This window comes from Cupressus sempervirens, chromosome 1 (assembly GCF_028749045.1).
Source record: "Cupressus sempervirens isolate cs-2001-9-10 chromosome 1, ASM2874904v1, whole genome shotgun sequence".
Lineage (NCBI taxonomy): Eukaryota > Viridiplantae > Streptophyta > Pinopsida > Cupressales > Cupressaceae > Cupressus > Cupressus sempervirens.
The window spans coordinates 260,063,838-260,080,794 of NC_143118.1; the positions used below are offsets into that span (position 1 = coordinate 260,063,838).

At 33.4% G+C, this 16,957-nt stretch overlaps 1 protein-coding gene across 1 annotated transcript; it reads right to left on the reverse strand.

Annotated features, from left to right (window-relative positions):
- Positions 1-664: 664 nt before the first annotated feature.
- LOC149577121 (alpha pinene synthase, chloroplastic-like) lies at positions 665-4,395 on the reverse strand. The gene is made up of 10 exons (XM_089827763.1): positions 4,085-4,395; positions 3,794-3,984; positions 3,500-3,588; positions 3,190-3,404; positions 2,946-3,043; positions 2,781-2,873; positions 2,304-2,519; positions 2,081-2,219; positions 1,249-1,494; positions 665-1,129 (listed from the first exon to the last, which is right to left on the reverse strand). Exons 1-10 carry the CDS (start codon positions 4,343-4,345, stop codon positions 833-835), a joined length of 1,845 nt encoding a protein of 614 aa, XP_089683889.1. The 5' UTR covers positions 4,346-4,395; the 3' UTR covers positions 665-832.
- Positions 4,396-16,957: the final 12,562 nt, after the last annotated feature.

Genomic DNA, 16,957 nt, shown 5'->3' on the forward strand with positions numbered 1-16,957 from the left:
TTGAGAGCATGATTTTATGAATAGGAATTATACCCTTTTAAGTGTTATCAAACAATTTGATGGAGCTCTTTAGTGTCCAAATATCAATAGCTATTGAATAATTTGAGAAATGGTTATTCATGAGTTTGGGATTGAAAAGATGATGGTTAAAACTCAAAGATACACTCTTTTTAGGGTCACAAGGAATCTTGATTGAGCCTCACTTAAGTTAGGATTTATTTATTCAAGAAAATCTATTTTTGAAAATATGTATATATTTGATGTTGCTAACAAGTTCTGTGAAGACTTATGGAGGGTCTCTTGGAAAGCTAAAGTATTTTTTGAGGGGTATTATACATTTTCAAGAACAATATAATAATTGGGTCAATGTTAGCATACTATAGAGAGTAAAATACACGATATGTCTCTATTTTTAATCTATATAATATGGGTCCTACCTTGAACTATAATTAAAATAAAACTTTAAACAATTATCACATATTGCAATATATTAACACCCCAAGGATATGCCATAAATCTGTATGAAATGAACATATTCATATCTTCAAAATAAATTACCTAAACCCTATAATAAATTGTATTTTGAAACTAAAATAAAGATAATAGAACAAGTTGAAGCATAGTAGTAGCATAGAAAAAAAGATTCACATGTCATAGTCCAAATGATGAAGAATAGTAGGGAATAACTTTTTCTAATACATGAAAACATAACCAATACACTAAAACAACCTAGAGACCTATTATCCTCTATCACTTGATTATAGAAAATTTACATATCTTTTAATACTTGAAAATGTTATCCATGATCATAGTACCCCATAAATTATTAATATTACATTTTGATGGGATCAATAAGAATTTTTTTGACATGAATCCTCATATCTTTACTTGAAATGCTGAATCCATCCCTCTCTTTATAGAAAAGTAGAAAACCCCTTAATGTGTTATATGAAAAATCCTTGATGCATGTTGGGATCTCATCATTTTTCAAAATCTCCATGTTCAATTCTTTCATATGTGCATCTAACATAAAATTTATGGACTTTAATGCATCTTCCTCACTAGATTCTGGATGATCTCTCATATAACATGTTATGGATGAAGCAATTTCTCCTCGAGCTGCCTCAGCCTTCAAAAAATGTTATGTTTAGTTTTCATTATGATAATAACTAAATCTTCACTATAAACAACTTTATAATTTTTCTATAAATAAAAATCCTATAGTTTGATTGGTACAATATCACATACCTTGAATGTTCTAATATCGCCTCTTAATCCAAGTGTCAATCGCAAAAGTTCATTGAATCGTGATGGATAATTAATTTTTTGAAGGTCATCTTCTGAAATTTTCTCAACTGTTAATATTGCTTGCATTGTAGCTGTACGAGAGCCCACACTCTCTATTCTATTTTTTAAGTACATACTTAAATTTGGTATATGTCTAGTAGCAAGCCACTTAGCTTCTTGCAACATGGAGTCTAAATAACTATCCCACTGCAATAACATAGAATATATTTAAAATACAATCATAAAAATTAATCTTAATAATTGATGTTCATTTACCTAATCAATACTAACTTGATTTTCAAAATAACCATATTCAGAATAATTTATACTCTACAAAATAAGATTTAAAAAATTCTATAGATATACTCTATTATAAAGAAATGTGCATCGTAATTAAATATGAAATAAATAGTGAGTTATACTTAATACAACATCTAAGAAACATGCGCATGTCATTACTGGATGAATGGAAGAAATGGATATCAGAGATGTAAATTATGAATAAAAATATGATAATTATTTTTGAAATAAATTTTCAATAAATAAATTTTAATAATAATTGATGTTTAAAATAGTAAACAAATTTTATATATTGTATATTTAATAATATTACTCTATTTTTTGCCAAAGTAAAATAAAACATATAAACCTTCAAAACAAAGTTGGATTATAAACAAATAAATTCTTGATCCAATCGATGACAAGCATCTAATTATAAAGAACTACTAACTAGTAATCCACCAAAATCTATAAATTAATTATTTTTGATATATAGAGAGAGTATTATTTATACCGCATTTCGAACATGGTGGAGGGTGTCTCTTTCTTGAATCTTTAGTGCCTCTTGTACACTTTCATTAATTGCATCATAAACTGCATGGTATGCAATTTTCATATATTTTGGAAGGTGATCTACAGGAGGGGAATCCCACCTAAATCATATTTCAATACTTTGTATTAATAATATTTTATAAAACATAAAAAATTAAACTAAGAGTTCGTCAATGAATTCATACCTCTTAAAAGTGTCAGTGAAAAGTTCAAGTTCATCAACTGTGCCATAGGTATCATAAAAATCATCTATAATTGTTCCAAGGGTACAAAATTTTGCTAAGGCAATTCTAAAAGCTGAATACTTAGATTCTGCTGCAATTGCACATCCTAAAAAGATATATTCCACGTGTCTATGTCTACAACACTCCAATTTTGACAATTGTGACTCCTTCCACCATCTAAAACATGATAAACACAAATAAATTTCTTCAATAAAAAATATAAAAAGAATATTACACTAACTACTTAAAAATACAATGTAAAATTATAAAATAAACATAGAAAGAAGTAATCTTACAATATTATAAACATTATTTTATAGATAAAATGTATGTCTTAATTAAGTATTCAATTGAAGATAAAAGATTCAAAGAGCCCTATAAACTGATTAAGAGTTATAAATTTAAAAACCAAACTTAAATATCTTTCAATTAACTTACCTACAGATTATTTGAAGATCCTCTCGATACAATGATTGCATAATATTAAAATCTAGTTTAGCCAGATATAAGATCTTCTGATTATCTCCGTTCCTGTAAAAATTTATAAGAATATTAATCTTTAAAAGACAAAATGCAATTCAAAATTTAAAGTAGTTTAGTTACTTGAGCCATGAATTATTTTCTCCATATATATCCATATAATTCCTTGCTTCCAATCTTGGCAAATTGGTGTGCCAGCCATACTCTAAGTTATGTGATATCTGCGCATGATAGTTTTTGCATTAGAGTTTAAACAAAATTACTTTACGATATTTCCTACAATCTAACGTAATAATAGAAACATATATCATTATAACAGAAAACATAGCTTCTTTTCTTTTTCAGAGACCACCAGCATCATTACTACCTCTTGTAAAAGATTGGCACTAGAAGTGGGAGCCTTTTGCAAGATTTGATTCAAATACGTAGTAGAAAAGTCTTTAGCTTCATCCATTATTGTCTCCTCTGGGAACGCAATCAATGATACTTGAAACAAGCTTACTATACTCTTTATCTCCTCCTCTGATTGAGTGGGGCAACGCAAGAACTTTCCATCTTTTCCTTTGAACTTTTCTAACACATCTGCCATTGCAACATCCAAGCTGATATATGTACTTAGAATAATAATAAAACACATTATAGTTTCATATAATAAAGTATAATGAAGCCTATCAGACCTGCAGAAACGGGATATCTGTGAAGTCGAAGGATTCGGAGTCCCAAAGCTGCAGTATTCAAATCTTTACTACTGATGTCATTCCAAAACCTGCAACTCAGATAACTCTCAGTTACCAATCATACACATGACATGCCAACCACTTTAATCTTCGTTTAAACCACACAGTCTTTGTTTATAACATTCTGTCAGTCTTAAACATTAGACATTTAAAGGGAACAAATCAAATTTAGAAATAGTTTATTGTTTTAGTTTAGAAGTCAAAAATTAGACGTGTGTGATGTTTACAGTATACCTATAAACATAATCAAGTGTTTCTCCTATTTCCTTTTGAAAGTGTCGTCCTATTCCAAGGCGTTCAACTTTATCTACCAGTTCAAGGCGTTTCAAAATTTCTTGTGAAGAAGAATCTGCAGCACCCATTGCATTGAACATTTCTTTGACTTCTCCAACAAGTCTATCAGCCCGCTCACGATAATAAGGAGCCTGCATAATCACAGAGAGCAAATAAAAAACACTGTAATTCATATTATGATATAAGAAAGAGAATGTAATAGAAAAACATGATGGCGTGAAAGAAGGTTACATTGTAAGGCAGTTTTGGGAGAGATTGTATGAAATCATCGTCCCACAAGTTGGGATGATGATTTCCTGTTCGCCTAGGGACACCTTCAACACTGTTGGTAGCCATGGCCTTAACATTCATCATCTCATTTCTTGTATACTTTCTACCTAATGTTGGGAGTGATTTGGCCGGAGAATTGTTTAGGATGAGATGGGTATAAGTTGGCTTAGATTTGAAGCAGAAGACCATGGCGGGGGAAGGGAGAGACATCGTGAGAGCCATTGTACTTAAAATGGCTGATTTAGCGGGGGGTATTTCTTGGCCTCAATTCTGCAGAGTGTATTTCCTCACCGCCTTTTATAACCCAAAAACACATTATTTTTCTTTTTTCTTTTTATCAAATTATGAGTCAGCTGTGTAATAAACACGTGCCTATGTTTAATTGTACCTACGCCGTTCCCAATACGAAGTGAAGGACCTCCTGTTGTTGTTTTAAATCAACGATAAAAAAATACAGGGTAAGGCTTGACGAACATCTCAGCCATTAAACCGGGAGTTGCGTCATAGGAAATTGGGAGCACAGTAATATGTTGGGCCCACAGCAGAACCAACACACCCACCGTAAACTTCTGCTGCTTGAAAAATGAAAGGCAATGGTAGGTACGCAAGCTCCATCAAATTTTCCCAGCCAGCTGTCACAGTTTGCATACAGTTGGAAATTGGGAATTTGATTTTTCCCATACAAAGTTGCATGTGATTAGGTCAATTATGATGCCACCTACTTTGCGCTAATTTACTTACAAGACGCACGTTCCTTTTGTGGAAAAAAAGAGACTTCTAATATCAACGATTTTTAATCAGTTTGGAGGGAAATTGCTTATTTAACACAAGTGTCACATAGTGGCTTGTATTTGTCATCAAGATATAATAGTTTAATTAGATAATAGATTAATTAGATAGAATAGTACATTAAACCTAATAATTAATAATTATAAAACAACCAATTAATTGATTGGTAATGATAATGTATAATATAATTTAATTATAATTTTAATATTTTTATAATACTTGAGATATTAAAAATTCTTATATTCAATTTATAATTTTTTAAATTAATCATTCTATTTTTATAAATTGTTAGCATTTAAAGTACTATTATTTAAAAAATGTATTAAAATATGTTTGATCTATTTCATAGTTTCCTATATTTTTACCAAAAATATCGCCTCATAAAATGGGTATGCTTCATGGAAATCCACCTTATAACACCCTAAAGATATGACATAATAAAATTGAAGTAAAATAATTTTACAGATTTTAAAAATTAGAAATCTTTCATATATATATTACAAAAATTTAAAAAGGAATTTCAAAATAACAATACTGAAATCTAATTGGTTGAAATAGATAAAATTAATCACAAGTAAAACTAATTGCAATAGTATATTGCCTATGGAAAATACAATAAGTTTGAATGCAAATAAATATAGATCATCCAAGAATCTGCAAAACACATTTAATGTATATGTATAAGACTTGTATTTTAAAATCAACGGCTAAAACTTTATCAAAATTAATGCTCTGTCATTGAAACTGTTTTGACCATTCATCTTTTCTCCTCCTCCTTAACAATTAATAAGTTGTATTTATTTAAGACTCTCTCATCCGCAGATAGATCTATGTTGACCAAGAATTGAATAATAGCAAGGAAGAAAATATTTTCGATGTGAAAAGAATTCAACTATTTATAACATGGTTCAAATGTTGTAGTTTGTTTGTTTAGTTAACAAACGTTTATAATTAGCAGTCACGACTTGCAACGATAGGTGTTTACTTTATGTAAAATAAAATAAAATTTTATAATAAATCAAATAAATAATATTTATTTATTTCATTTATCATATACTAATAAATTATCATCTAAAAAATATTCTCGTAAAAATCTATTATGAAAAACTAATAAGAAAATAATATGAAAAAAATAGCACACATAAAGTGGAGCAAAAAAATATAAATTGAAATTAATTATAAAAATTAAAAACTAAACTAAAGGAAGTCCTAGTGCTTCACCTCTGTGAGCATCACCTAGATCCAATGACTCCTAAATGTTCTATTTATTATCATGAGAGATGAAATTTTGTAAATCACTACTCATTAAACATGAATCACTCAACAACTACATTGTTAAATCTTGATAATAATATCACAATTTAACTTGTTGTGGAAAAATATCTCCTTATTAATTTAAAGTCTATTAGCTTAAATATATTAAAAAATTTAAAAAATAAAAACTAATTTGAAATCTACCAACTTTTGAAAAAAGAGGGGTAAAAATTTATTCAAACAAAACCAAGTTACAGAGCAAAAGGCCAAAGGCCCAAAACAACACTACAAACTCCTATCCTCCAGTAACATCTAATCAATAATCTCACAATAATCAGAAGGTAACTCATCCCTACCATTAACATCCCATCTACCAACATTCTCTGAAGCCCACTTAGCTAGACAATCCACCACTCTATTCCATTTGCGAGGGATATGAAAAAAGGAGACAGAGTCCAAGGACCTACAGAGACTAAGAATTTTTCTAGCTAAAGAGGCAAGTTTCCAACTAACATCTTCCAACCTCTAGTTATTCAACATATCCACAACAATTTGAGAGTTTGACTCATAGATGATCTTCCACCACCCTAACAAGAAACCGCACTCAATAGCAATCTTAATAGCTAGGGCCTCCATCATATTATTAGAATGTTGACCCTTGTAAATAGAGAGGAGAAAAACTGCACCACCATCATTGCCTCTACCAATAGCCCCAATATTGGCATGTCCAAGATTCCCATAAGAAGACCCATCCGTATTGATCTTCAAGAACCCAGTTGGGGGAGGGGACCACCTCCCATCTCTACACACCCACTACTTACCATGGCTCGGTCTCTTTCCAAGAATGCCTCTGCGATATTTATCCCCCAGGTTCAAGTACCTCACAATAACTTGGTCCCATGGATCAATATTGCCAGACATATCACACTTTGCATAAATCGTCTCCTAGAGCCTATTAAGAATTAACTTCCACAATTGGGAGCTTCGAAGTTTGGAATCACAAAAAATTCTATGATTCCTTTATAGCCAAAGGTTCCAGAGAATAAAGACTAGACCAACCAACTAGGCAACTTGTAAGAAAGAAGTCTTCGTTGGAGGTCTACCCAAGCTTTCCCATAAATCAATAAGAGAATTAGCATGAATAGAACCATGACCCCAAGCCTCCCACCATCTATGCCATATCTCTCTCGAAAAGGGGTAGAGAAAGAACAAGTGGGAGACACACTCCTCATTGTGCTTACAAAGAACGCAAACTTAGGGACCCTAAAAACCTCATTTGTGAAGATTCTCCAAAGTGAGGCATTTCTTCAGAGCCAACAACCATAAGAAAAAGTTACCCTTAGGCCACAAAAAATTTCTCTAAACCTTCTTCCACCAGTGCACTTTAGCCAGACCATGAAGATTCTTATCGAGAATAGCATAGCCTTGAGCCACTGTAAATTTACCTTTTGGACTTGGACTCCAAGCCAAGTTGTCCCTCCCACTAAGAGAGTTGCAAAACCTATCCTCTAGAACATGAGAGAGAAGAGCACAATCCTCATCAAAACCACCCATCGGCCACTCTTGAGAATCCTTCCAGCAAGTTAGCTCAACCTGCCCCAGAAACTTAACAGTCTTAAAATGCTCCACCTTAAGCCACCCAACATTAGAAAATGTTTGGGGAGAGGGGGAGAAGCTGGAGAAAACTAGAAAGAATAGGAGGATGGCCATCCCACGAGTCCTACGAAAATAGAGTATCTGAGCTTCTGTTACAAATCCAGAAGAGACCCTCCTTAACTAGTTGTGGTCCCCTCTTAATAGTATCCCAAGTATAGGAGCCTTTACCCACCAAAGGAAGACATGGCACCTCAGAGCAATCCACACTAGGAAAGTACTTATGGGTGAGAATCTTGGCCCGCTCTTGATATTGATTGTTACACCATAGCCAATACAATTTGGCAGCTAATGTTGTGACAACAAGAGCCATTGAGCGGAGCCCAAGGCCACCCACATGCTTTGGCCTACACACATACTCCCACTTGACTAGGCTCCACTTTGAGGAAAGAACACTACTAGACCAAAGAAATTTCCAAGATAAAGCATCAAAATCTCTCACAAAATTAGAAGGGGGAATCTGAACACAACACCTATAAATGGGAAGAGACTACACCACAGTCTTTAGCAGAACCAATCTCCTAGTAGAAGATAACCATCTACAAGTCTAGTGATTAACCTCACTCCTATATTTATCTAAAATCCTCTGCCAGTAGTCCTTCCACTGAGCACCCAAGGACAAAGGGACCCCAAGATACTTTAGAGGAAGGGAGCCAATTTGGAACCTAAGAATTCTAGCAATTCTATTCTGAGTAAGCCAAGAAGTGTTAAAGAAATAAATAGAAGACTTATCCTCATTAATTTTCTAACTTGAGGCTTTCAAATAGGTATCCAAAGCTTTCCTAATATTTATTGCCTCACTGATTCTAGCCCTGCCCATTGATTCGGTATCATCCACAAACTAAAGATGAGAATACAAAGGAAGGTTATTACTCCAACTCCAACCTTCTATAATCACCTGTAGCACTTGAGCTTATAAAAATATGCCAAGACCCTCTACCATGATAATAAAAAAGTAGGGAGATAGAGGGTCACCTTGTCGAAGTCCTTGACAGGCACCAAACAACTCATAAGGTTCTCCATTAATAAGAACTAAGAAGGAGGACGGGGTCACACAGCTTAGAACCCATTCGACCAATTCCACAGAAAACCCAAAAGTCAAAAAAAAAAATTGTAAGAACTCCCAACTCACTCTATCATAAGTCTTGGCCATGGCAAGTTTTATGAACATAGCTTTCTCCTTTGAAGTGGCCATAGAATGGACAGCCTCCGTTGCTATCACAACTCCATCCAAAATTTGTCTTCCATCAATAAAGCCACCCTGTTCAGCAAAGATCAAAGAACCAAGGAATGGCTTGAGCCTCTTCGCAATCAATTTGGTGATGATCTTATAGACAACATTACATAATGCTATGGGCCTGAATTGATCTAGCCAATTAGCTCCTTCCTTCTTAGGTATGAGAGCAAAGAAGGTAGAGTTTAGAGACTTTAGCATTTTTTAATTCCTGTATGATTCCTAGACCACTTCTAGGAGATCATACTTTATTATCTCCCATAATTCTTGCAAAAATTCAATCGGAAACCCATCTAGACTAGGGGCCTTACCTTTCTTCATGTTAAACGCAATTTTCTCCAATTCTAGAAGCAAGATAGGGTTTAAGAGGGCATCATTAATTTTTGCAGAGAGTAGGTGAGGGATACAATCCAAGATGTCTTACTCCTTAGGCCCAACTCTAGGATCCTTCATAGAAAAGAGATCAGAGAAGTAATTGACTGCTCCCTAGAGATATCTTCACAAGAAAAGATATGAGTTCCATTCGTTAAGACAAGAGAGGAGAGAGAGAGAGAGAGTTCCCATGCCTTCGTGCCTTAACAGAGTTGTGGAAAAAAGTAGTGTTCGTATCCCTGTCCTGAAGCCAATCAATACAAGATTTTTACTTCTAGAAAATCTCCTCTCAAAGCTCCCATTCTTCTAGCTCCTTAAGAGCTAGAGACTCAACTTCACTCCTCTCAAAGTTCAACCCATGGTCACAAATCTGGTAGGTAATGTTATCTATCTTGGTCTGAGCAGTAGTCTTTTGAACATGTAGATAACCAAAACATTGTTTATTCCATCTCTTAAGCTAGTACTTCACATGTTGAAGCCTCTTACTAAAAGTATATATGGTTGTACCATGATCAGGCATCCCCTTATACCACTAATCCACCATAAGATCAGGTAAAGACAAGTCTCTGAGCCACATCAGATGGTATTTGAAAGAGGGATTCTTGGTGATCCTGTATGAAGTGATGGAAAGCTTAATGAGCCAGTGATTTGATCCCCTCCAATCAAGAATTTTAGAACTGGTGATCCACCTGTTATCCATCCAATAGCATGAAACTAGAAATCTATCAAACCTTTCCAAGATAGCCTCACCACCACATCTCTGATCATTCCAAGTAAATACACCATTATTCGGCTTCACATCAATGAGAAACAATGAGCCAATCATATCTCTAAGCAGATTAGAAAATTGATCTAGCCTAGCTAGTCCACCTCTTTTTTCCTCTAGGCTAATGACGACATTAATATCTCCCGCCATAATCCATGGAAGAAAAGGTTCCAGGGAACACATGAAGATAATAAGGGCCAATAACTGAACTTTACCTATGAAGTCCGTAGGAGCATAAATGTTGGATAAGAAGCACCTTTCTCCATTCTCTAAGCTAGTGGCAATCAAAGAAATGGATGACTGACTGGAGATACACCATAATGGGGAGACTTTTCTTGTGTCCCAGAAGCACACCAACCCTCCAAAACTATTCAAGGCACCCACCCCCTGCCAAGAGCCTTGGGGCTAGATATACCCAACACCCTTAGCCAAACTCTCCAATGAAAGTTTGGTTTCCTATATAAAGACCATATTAGGAGATTGAGACTCAATTAATCTATGAACAACCTTTTGTCTGGGGATGTTGTTCAACCCCCTTACATTCCAAGATAGCACAATCATTTATGGGGGTGAGAGAAATGAGAATCAATGGGTTGCATAGACCTAGACTCAACCAAATTTTCACCCATTATCTTCACCTTCTCCTTATCGATCTTCCTACTACTTTTTATCGATTTATCTAAAGGCCCCTTTTTGAAGGGTTTCTACTAAATGCCTAAAACAAGAGGAACCTTATTACTCTTAACAAAATTAGATGTCCCCTTAGACCTATGGGGGTCAGTGGCCACCACGACAGGTCCCTACGAACCTTGTGCTCCATGAAGATCCCCAATATCCTGAATAAGACAGGGCACATCAATTTCTAATTATTCAGCCTGTAGATCATCTATACCAAGAATCTGATCCTCTCTCTGCATATCCCCTTCTTGAATCTCATGCTAAATTTTGGCCTCAGAAGAGAGCTCGACTGGGATACCTTCCTCTTGGACCAAGTCTCGAAAAGCATCAAACCTATTAAAGGTGCCATCAATTTGCCTATCCATCCAGGTTCTCTTCTTACCTTTGCCCTTTTTATGAGATTTAACCTGAGTAAATCCCTCACTGTCAACAGGTCCATTAGATATTGTAGCCTTTCTCTCGTCCTCCCTAGGGGGACCTAAAGCATCCAAGGAGGGATTCTTATATCTGAGACATCGACGTAGTAGATGCCCATACTCATGGGAGATTTTGAATCTAAATGGCAGGGTCTTGTAATCCAACTACTAGATCTAGGAAACTGAGCCCATACAAATCTCCATTGAATCTGGCAATGGATTATTCAAATCAAGTTCAACATAAATATGAGCAAAAGAAATTACCTTCTGATCTTGAGTCTATGTAGCTGATCCCATAGGTTTTCCTAGAAGTATCAAAATTGAGTGAAGAATATCCTCCCTCCAGAATTCCAAAGGAAGTCTCAGTAAGTGAACCCAAACTGGAACCCGAGAGGGGATTTCATCAACAGAGTTAAAGCCCATGTGCCAAGGCTTGATGAATAGCCCCACCTAGTTAAAGAAATAAGGGCCACCTTCAAAAGCCTTATTCCTATCTGACATGCAAGAGAATATAATCATAATATAATTATTAGCTGCTAATAGAATCTCCATATCTCCTTCTGGGTTCCACACCTGATGGGCTTAGGAATCCAACACTGGCAATGAAAGACATAGGCCCAAAAAATTGCATATAAGAGCATGATTACTCCAGTAATCCTCTAAAACTTGTTCAAGTTGAATGACTAGAATAGGTCGGACCTTAGCTTTTTGCAAACGTCCATTAACTTTTTGTATACAAAGCTTTCCATTCGAACAGGATTCTCCTTCCCTTGACTGGGATTTACCCTTCAGAGCCCTACTACTAGCATGCACCCTCGAAACCAGCTCACCCATCTCCAAATCTTCACCAGAAGGTTAGGGGGATGTGACACCAACATCCCCTATTCACCTCAAGCCTGGACTTAGCACTCCTACTAGAAAAAGATAGGGCAGAGGCCCCTTAATCCCACACTATTATAGACTCCCACCCACCACAGTGTCATAGATGCCCACCCATGACACAATAAATAATGCACAAACGCTAGCTGCAAGCACTCATCAGCAACCAAGGGAGAGCTAGACACCCTGAGCACCAACAAACTCCCCTCTATAGCATAACACGGGCAATGTAATAGCCAACACAGTGATGCAAGGAAGAGAGAAAGTGTAGGTTGGGCTAGGGCATGCAGGCCCTAGTAGACCGATAAAGACCTGTTGTAGCCATCCTTCACTCCAATTCTCTCTCTAAAATCTACCAACTTAAATATATATAAAAAAAATCTCCATAAAAAAAATATTACAATTAAAAAAAAAAAAAAACTATTATGAAAAATTAATTGATTATAAAAACTAAAAACTAAACTAAGGGAAGTCCTATTGCTTCACCTCTATGAGCATCACCTAGATCCAATGACTCCTAAGTGTTCTATTTATTATCATGAGAAATGGATTCTTGTAAATCACTACTCATTAAACACGAATCACTCAAAAAGTGTATTGTTAAATCTTGATAACAATATCACAATTTAACTTGATGTGGAAAAATGTCTCCTTATTAATTTAAAGTCTATTAGCTTAAATATATATTTAAAAAAATCATTAAAAAAATAAAAATAAAAACTAATTTAAAATCAATCAACTTAAATATATGAAAAAAATAATCATTTAAAAAATCTCCATAAAAAAAAACTATTGTGAAAAATTAATTAATAATAAAAACTAAAAACTAAACTAAGGTAAGTACCTCTATGAGCATCACCTAGATTCAATGACTCCTAATTGTTCTATTTATTATCATTAGAGATGAATTCTTATATATCACTACTCATTTAACACAAGTCAGTAAAAAACTACATAGTTAAATCTTGATAACAATATCATAATTTAAGTTGCTATGGAAAAATATCTCCTTATTAATTTAAAGTCTATTAGCTTACATATATAAAAAAAAATCATTATAAAAAAAACTTATTTAAAATCTACTAACTTAAAAGTATGAAAAAAAATAAGCATTTAAAAACAATCTTTGTTAAAAAAACTATTATGAAAAATGAATTAATTATAAAATCTAAACTAAAGGAAGTCCTAGTGCTTCACTTCCATGAGCATCACCTAGATCCAATGACTCCTAAGTGTTCTATTTATTATCATGAGAGATGGATTCTTGTAAATCACTACTCATTAAACACAAGTCACTGAAAAACTACATAGCTAAATCCTAATAAAAATATCACAATTTAACTTGTTGTGGAAAAATGTCTCCTAATTAATTTAAAATATATTAGCTTAAATATATATAAACTAATAAACTAATTTAAAATCTACCTGCTTAAATATATTAAAAAAATCATTTAAAAATAATCTCCATAAAAAAAACTATTATGAAAAATTAATATGTGAAATATAAAAAATATATATTAAAAAATAACAACTCCCACAAATATCATATTGGCTAAACTAAAAATCAACATTTAAAGGAAAAATTATATTAGTATAGAAAATTAATTTAAATAATTTTAAAACTAAAACTTGAATCATAAAAATATCTTAATGACTAATCATATTCGCTAAACTCAAAATCAATATTTAAAGTGAAAAACTAAACTAATTTAAAAAATAAATAAAAACCAAAACTTCAAAAAAATAATTATAAAAACTAAAGAATAAACTAATTTAAAGTCTTCTGGCTTAAATATTTGAATAAAATAATTATATAAAAAAGCTGCAAAAATTACTATGAGAAATATAAAAAATATAGTAAAAAAATAGTAACTCCTCCCACAAATATCTTATTAACTAAACGAAAAATCAATACTTACAGTTAAAAAAAATAAAAATAAAACTAATTTAAATAATTTAAAAATTAAAACTTCAATCAATTTGAAAAATCAAAATTAAATAAAATGAAAGAAAAGATATCAACTAATTAATTTTCTAAATAAATGGGAAAAAAATAAGAGTTCAAATCATAGATTAATTTATGAATTGAATACAAGAGTTAAAAATGGAGATAAATAAAATAATAATAATAAAATAAGAGTTAACATTATAGATAATAGCAAATTAAATTAAATAAATAGGCCAAAAAGTAAGAGTTAAACTTGGATTGAGATAAAAACTAGTTGCAAAGTAATTAATGGCAAGGGCTACCAGTTTTTGGCCAAAGGCTGACAATTTTCTAGCCAAAAAAGTAATTTTATGGGAACAAAGTTCTCACATACAACTTATCAGCTAAATAAATTATTTTATTTAAGATTTGAAAGTTAATTTATTTTCTAGATAGTATTTTTTCATCAAAATTCAATATAATTTTAGTTCTTTTATTTAAAAATTTATAAATAAGATAATATTTTAATTAGTATTGATGATTATATTTTATTTACTACAATAAATTCTTCTTTAAATCTACATTATTTTTAATAGATGAAAAAATTATCTTATTTTTTAATATAAAAAATGAGATTTCTTTTATTTTAATATAATTTTTTTGAGATATTTTTTAAAAAAATTATGAGCAAAAATAATATTTATATCAATTTATATTTTGTTGAGATTATTTTCAAATTTCAAATTTTGGTGTAAAATCAATAGAGTCATGACATTCATATTGTTTTGATTATATGAAAATATATGTTTGATAAGATTTAATTTTGATAGGGGGTTCACCATGTTTATTTTTTTTTTATATTTGAGAGGGGGATATGAGGTGAATGGAGGGATAGGGAGTACCAATTACTTGCAGAGAGATAAGGGATTGACAATTACACCATTGTTTGAGAGATAAGCATAGGGGGAGATGTAATGATTACTTTTAGTGATAAGAAGTTAGAGGTTGAATAGAGAGATATAAGAGAATTTAGAATTAGAGAAGTATTGAAAGAGAAATGAGATTATATATATATATATATATATATATGAAGCTATCACTTCTCAATTGAGATCTTTGTTGAGAAAACAACATCGTCTTCTATTTAATAACTTAGTCAACTACTAATCTTATTATTGAAGTAGGTGAAATCGATGGTGCTAGGGTTTCAACGGGAAGCAATAGAAGCCAAGGGGAGGATAGTGAAGATGATGATGATGGGGAATGCTTGCATCTCCCTTTTGGGGCCTTCAGATGTTCTCGGCAAACTGGTTTTGGGCAGATTTGCATCGGGAGTTTGGATTGTAGCTATGCTGGGTAGATCTAGACTATGCAGATTTGTGATTGAGTTCTGGAGTAGGGTTGTGCTAGGCATAGTCATTTTGGGGTTTGGAGTGGATGCAATTTTTTGTAGGTATATTCTGATGAAGATGAAGAACTAGATGGATCTTGTTGGTGTCTACATTGTTGGGTAGATGGTATATGAAGCAACAGATTGGGGGTTATTTGCCATGTTGTCTCTACCCACACTAGATACATTGGTGATCTCTGTTGCAACAGATTGGGGGTTGTTCTCCCAACTCCCTCTTCTCTCCTAGGATGAATTGGTGATCTTTGGTGTATTATATTGGGGATTTTTTTCTCCTCTATCTTTCCTTTCCTAGGATCTATTGGTGGTCTTTGGTGCTGCAGATTGGTGCATGTTGGCCATTTTGTCTCTTGTTTCTCTAGAGATTTTTGTGTGGTGGTTATCCCTACCTAGAACTCTACTATGTAGGGATTATGGTGGTCTATGGAGGCCTTTAGGGGCATTCCTTGTTTGGAGTTGTGTTTCAGGATAGTGGAGTTTTCTACCTTCAATAGATGGGTCAGATGTCTCATCCCCTATAAAACCCTTTGTCTTTGGTGGAGGTGTCCTATGGTCTTCTCCTTCATTTTCCAGCATCCTATTGAGGTGGATAACCCTATTGAGGTGGGGCAAAAACTTATGGAGGTAGTTATTTGTTGGGGGAAAGTGGTGGTGAATGGGTCTAGTAGGTACTCTCCTTTTGTTGTTGGCAAGTATCCCTTTCATTTTGTTAGAGATCAGGATGGTTAGAGTGTGTCTAAACATTATATACTTCATGAGGTGAAGAAGGTATGACTCCATAGATAAATGCTTTCTTGTGGAGATGGGTGTTACTTCTCTCGAGGGTGGTTTGGGTCTTCCTCTTTGCTTCTATGTTCACAAATCCTATGGAGGTGGAGCAATCTCCTATTGAGGTGGAGATCATATTTGGGCAATGGGAAGGAGAGAAGACTCTCATCGAAATGTTTTATACTTGCACTACTTTTAGTAGGGTAAGTGCACCAAGTTGTGGTGCCTAAAAGTTGTGGTGCCAAGCCATAGCGTGTATGCGCTATAGTGTGTACGCATTAAAGCGCGTATGCGCTATTTAAAAGTAAATTTAAAAGGCTTTAAATAGTGCGTGCGCACTATAGCACACATGCACTATAGGGCACACGCACTATATAAAGCTTTACATTCTACCAAGACTAATGTTTGGCTTTGCCTTGGAGATCCAACCCAAAGCTTTGGAGTCTATAAACTGGTCTAAGACATGTTTTGCTGCAAACATACAAAAAATGATTGATTTTTCTTGTGTGCTCTCCTTCTAGTTTCCTCGTGGTCAAGCATCAATAAAATCAGGTTACATGACATTGTAGGTCTCTGTGTTAGCTACACAACCATATAATTTATTTTTTATTTGAACTATTTTAAGCCTTTCATCTATAATTTCTTTTGAATGTATGTCCATTTTTTTTTCAAAAACCAACATGTACTAAT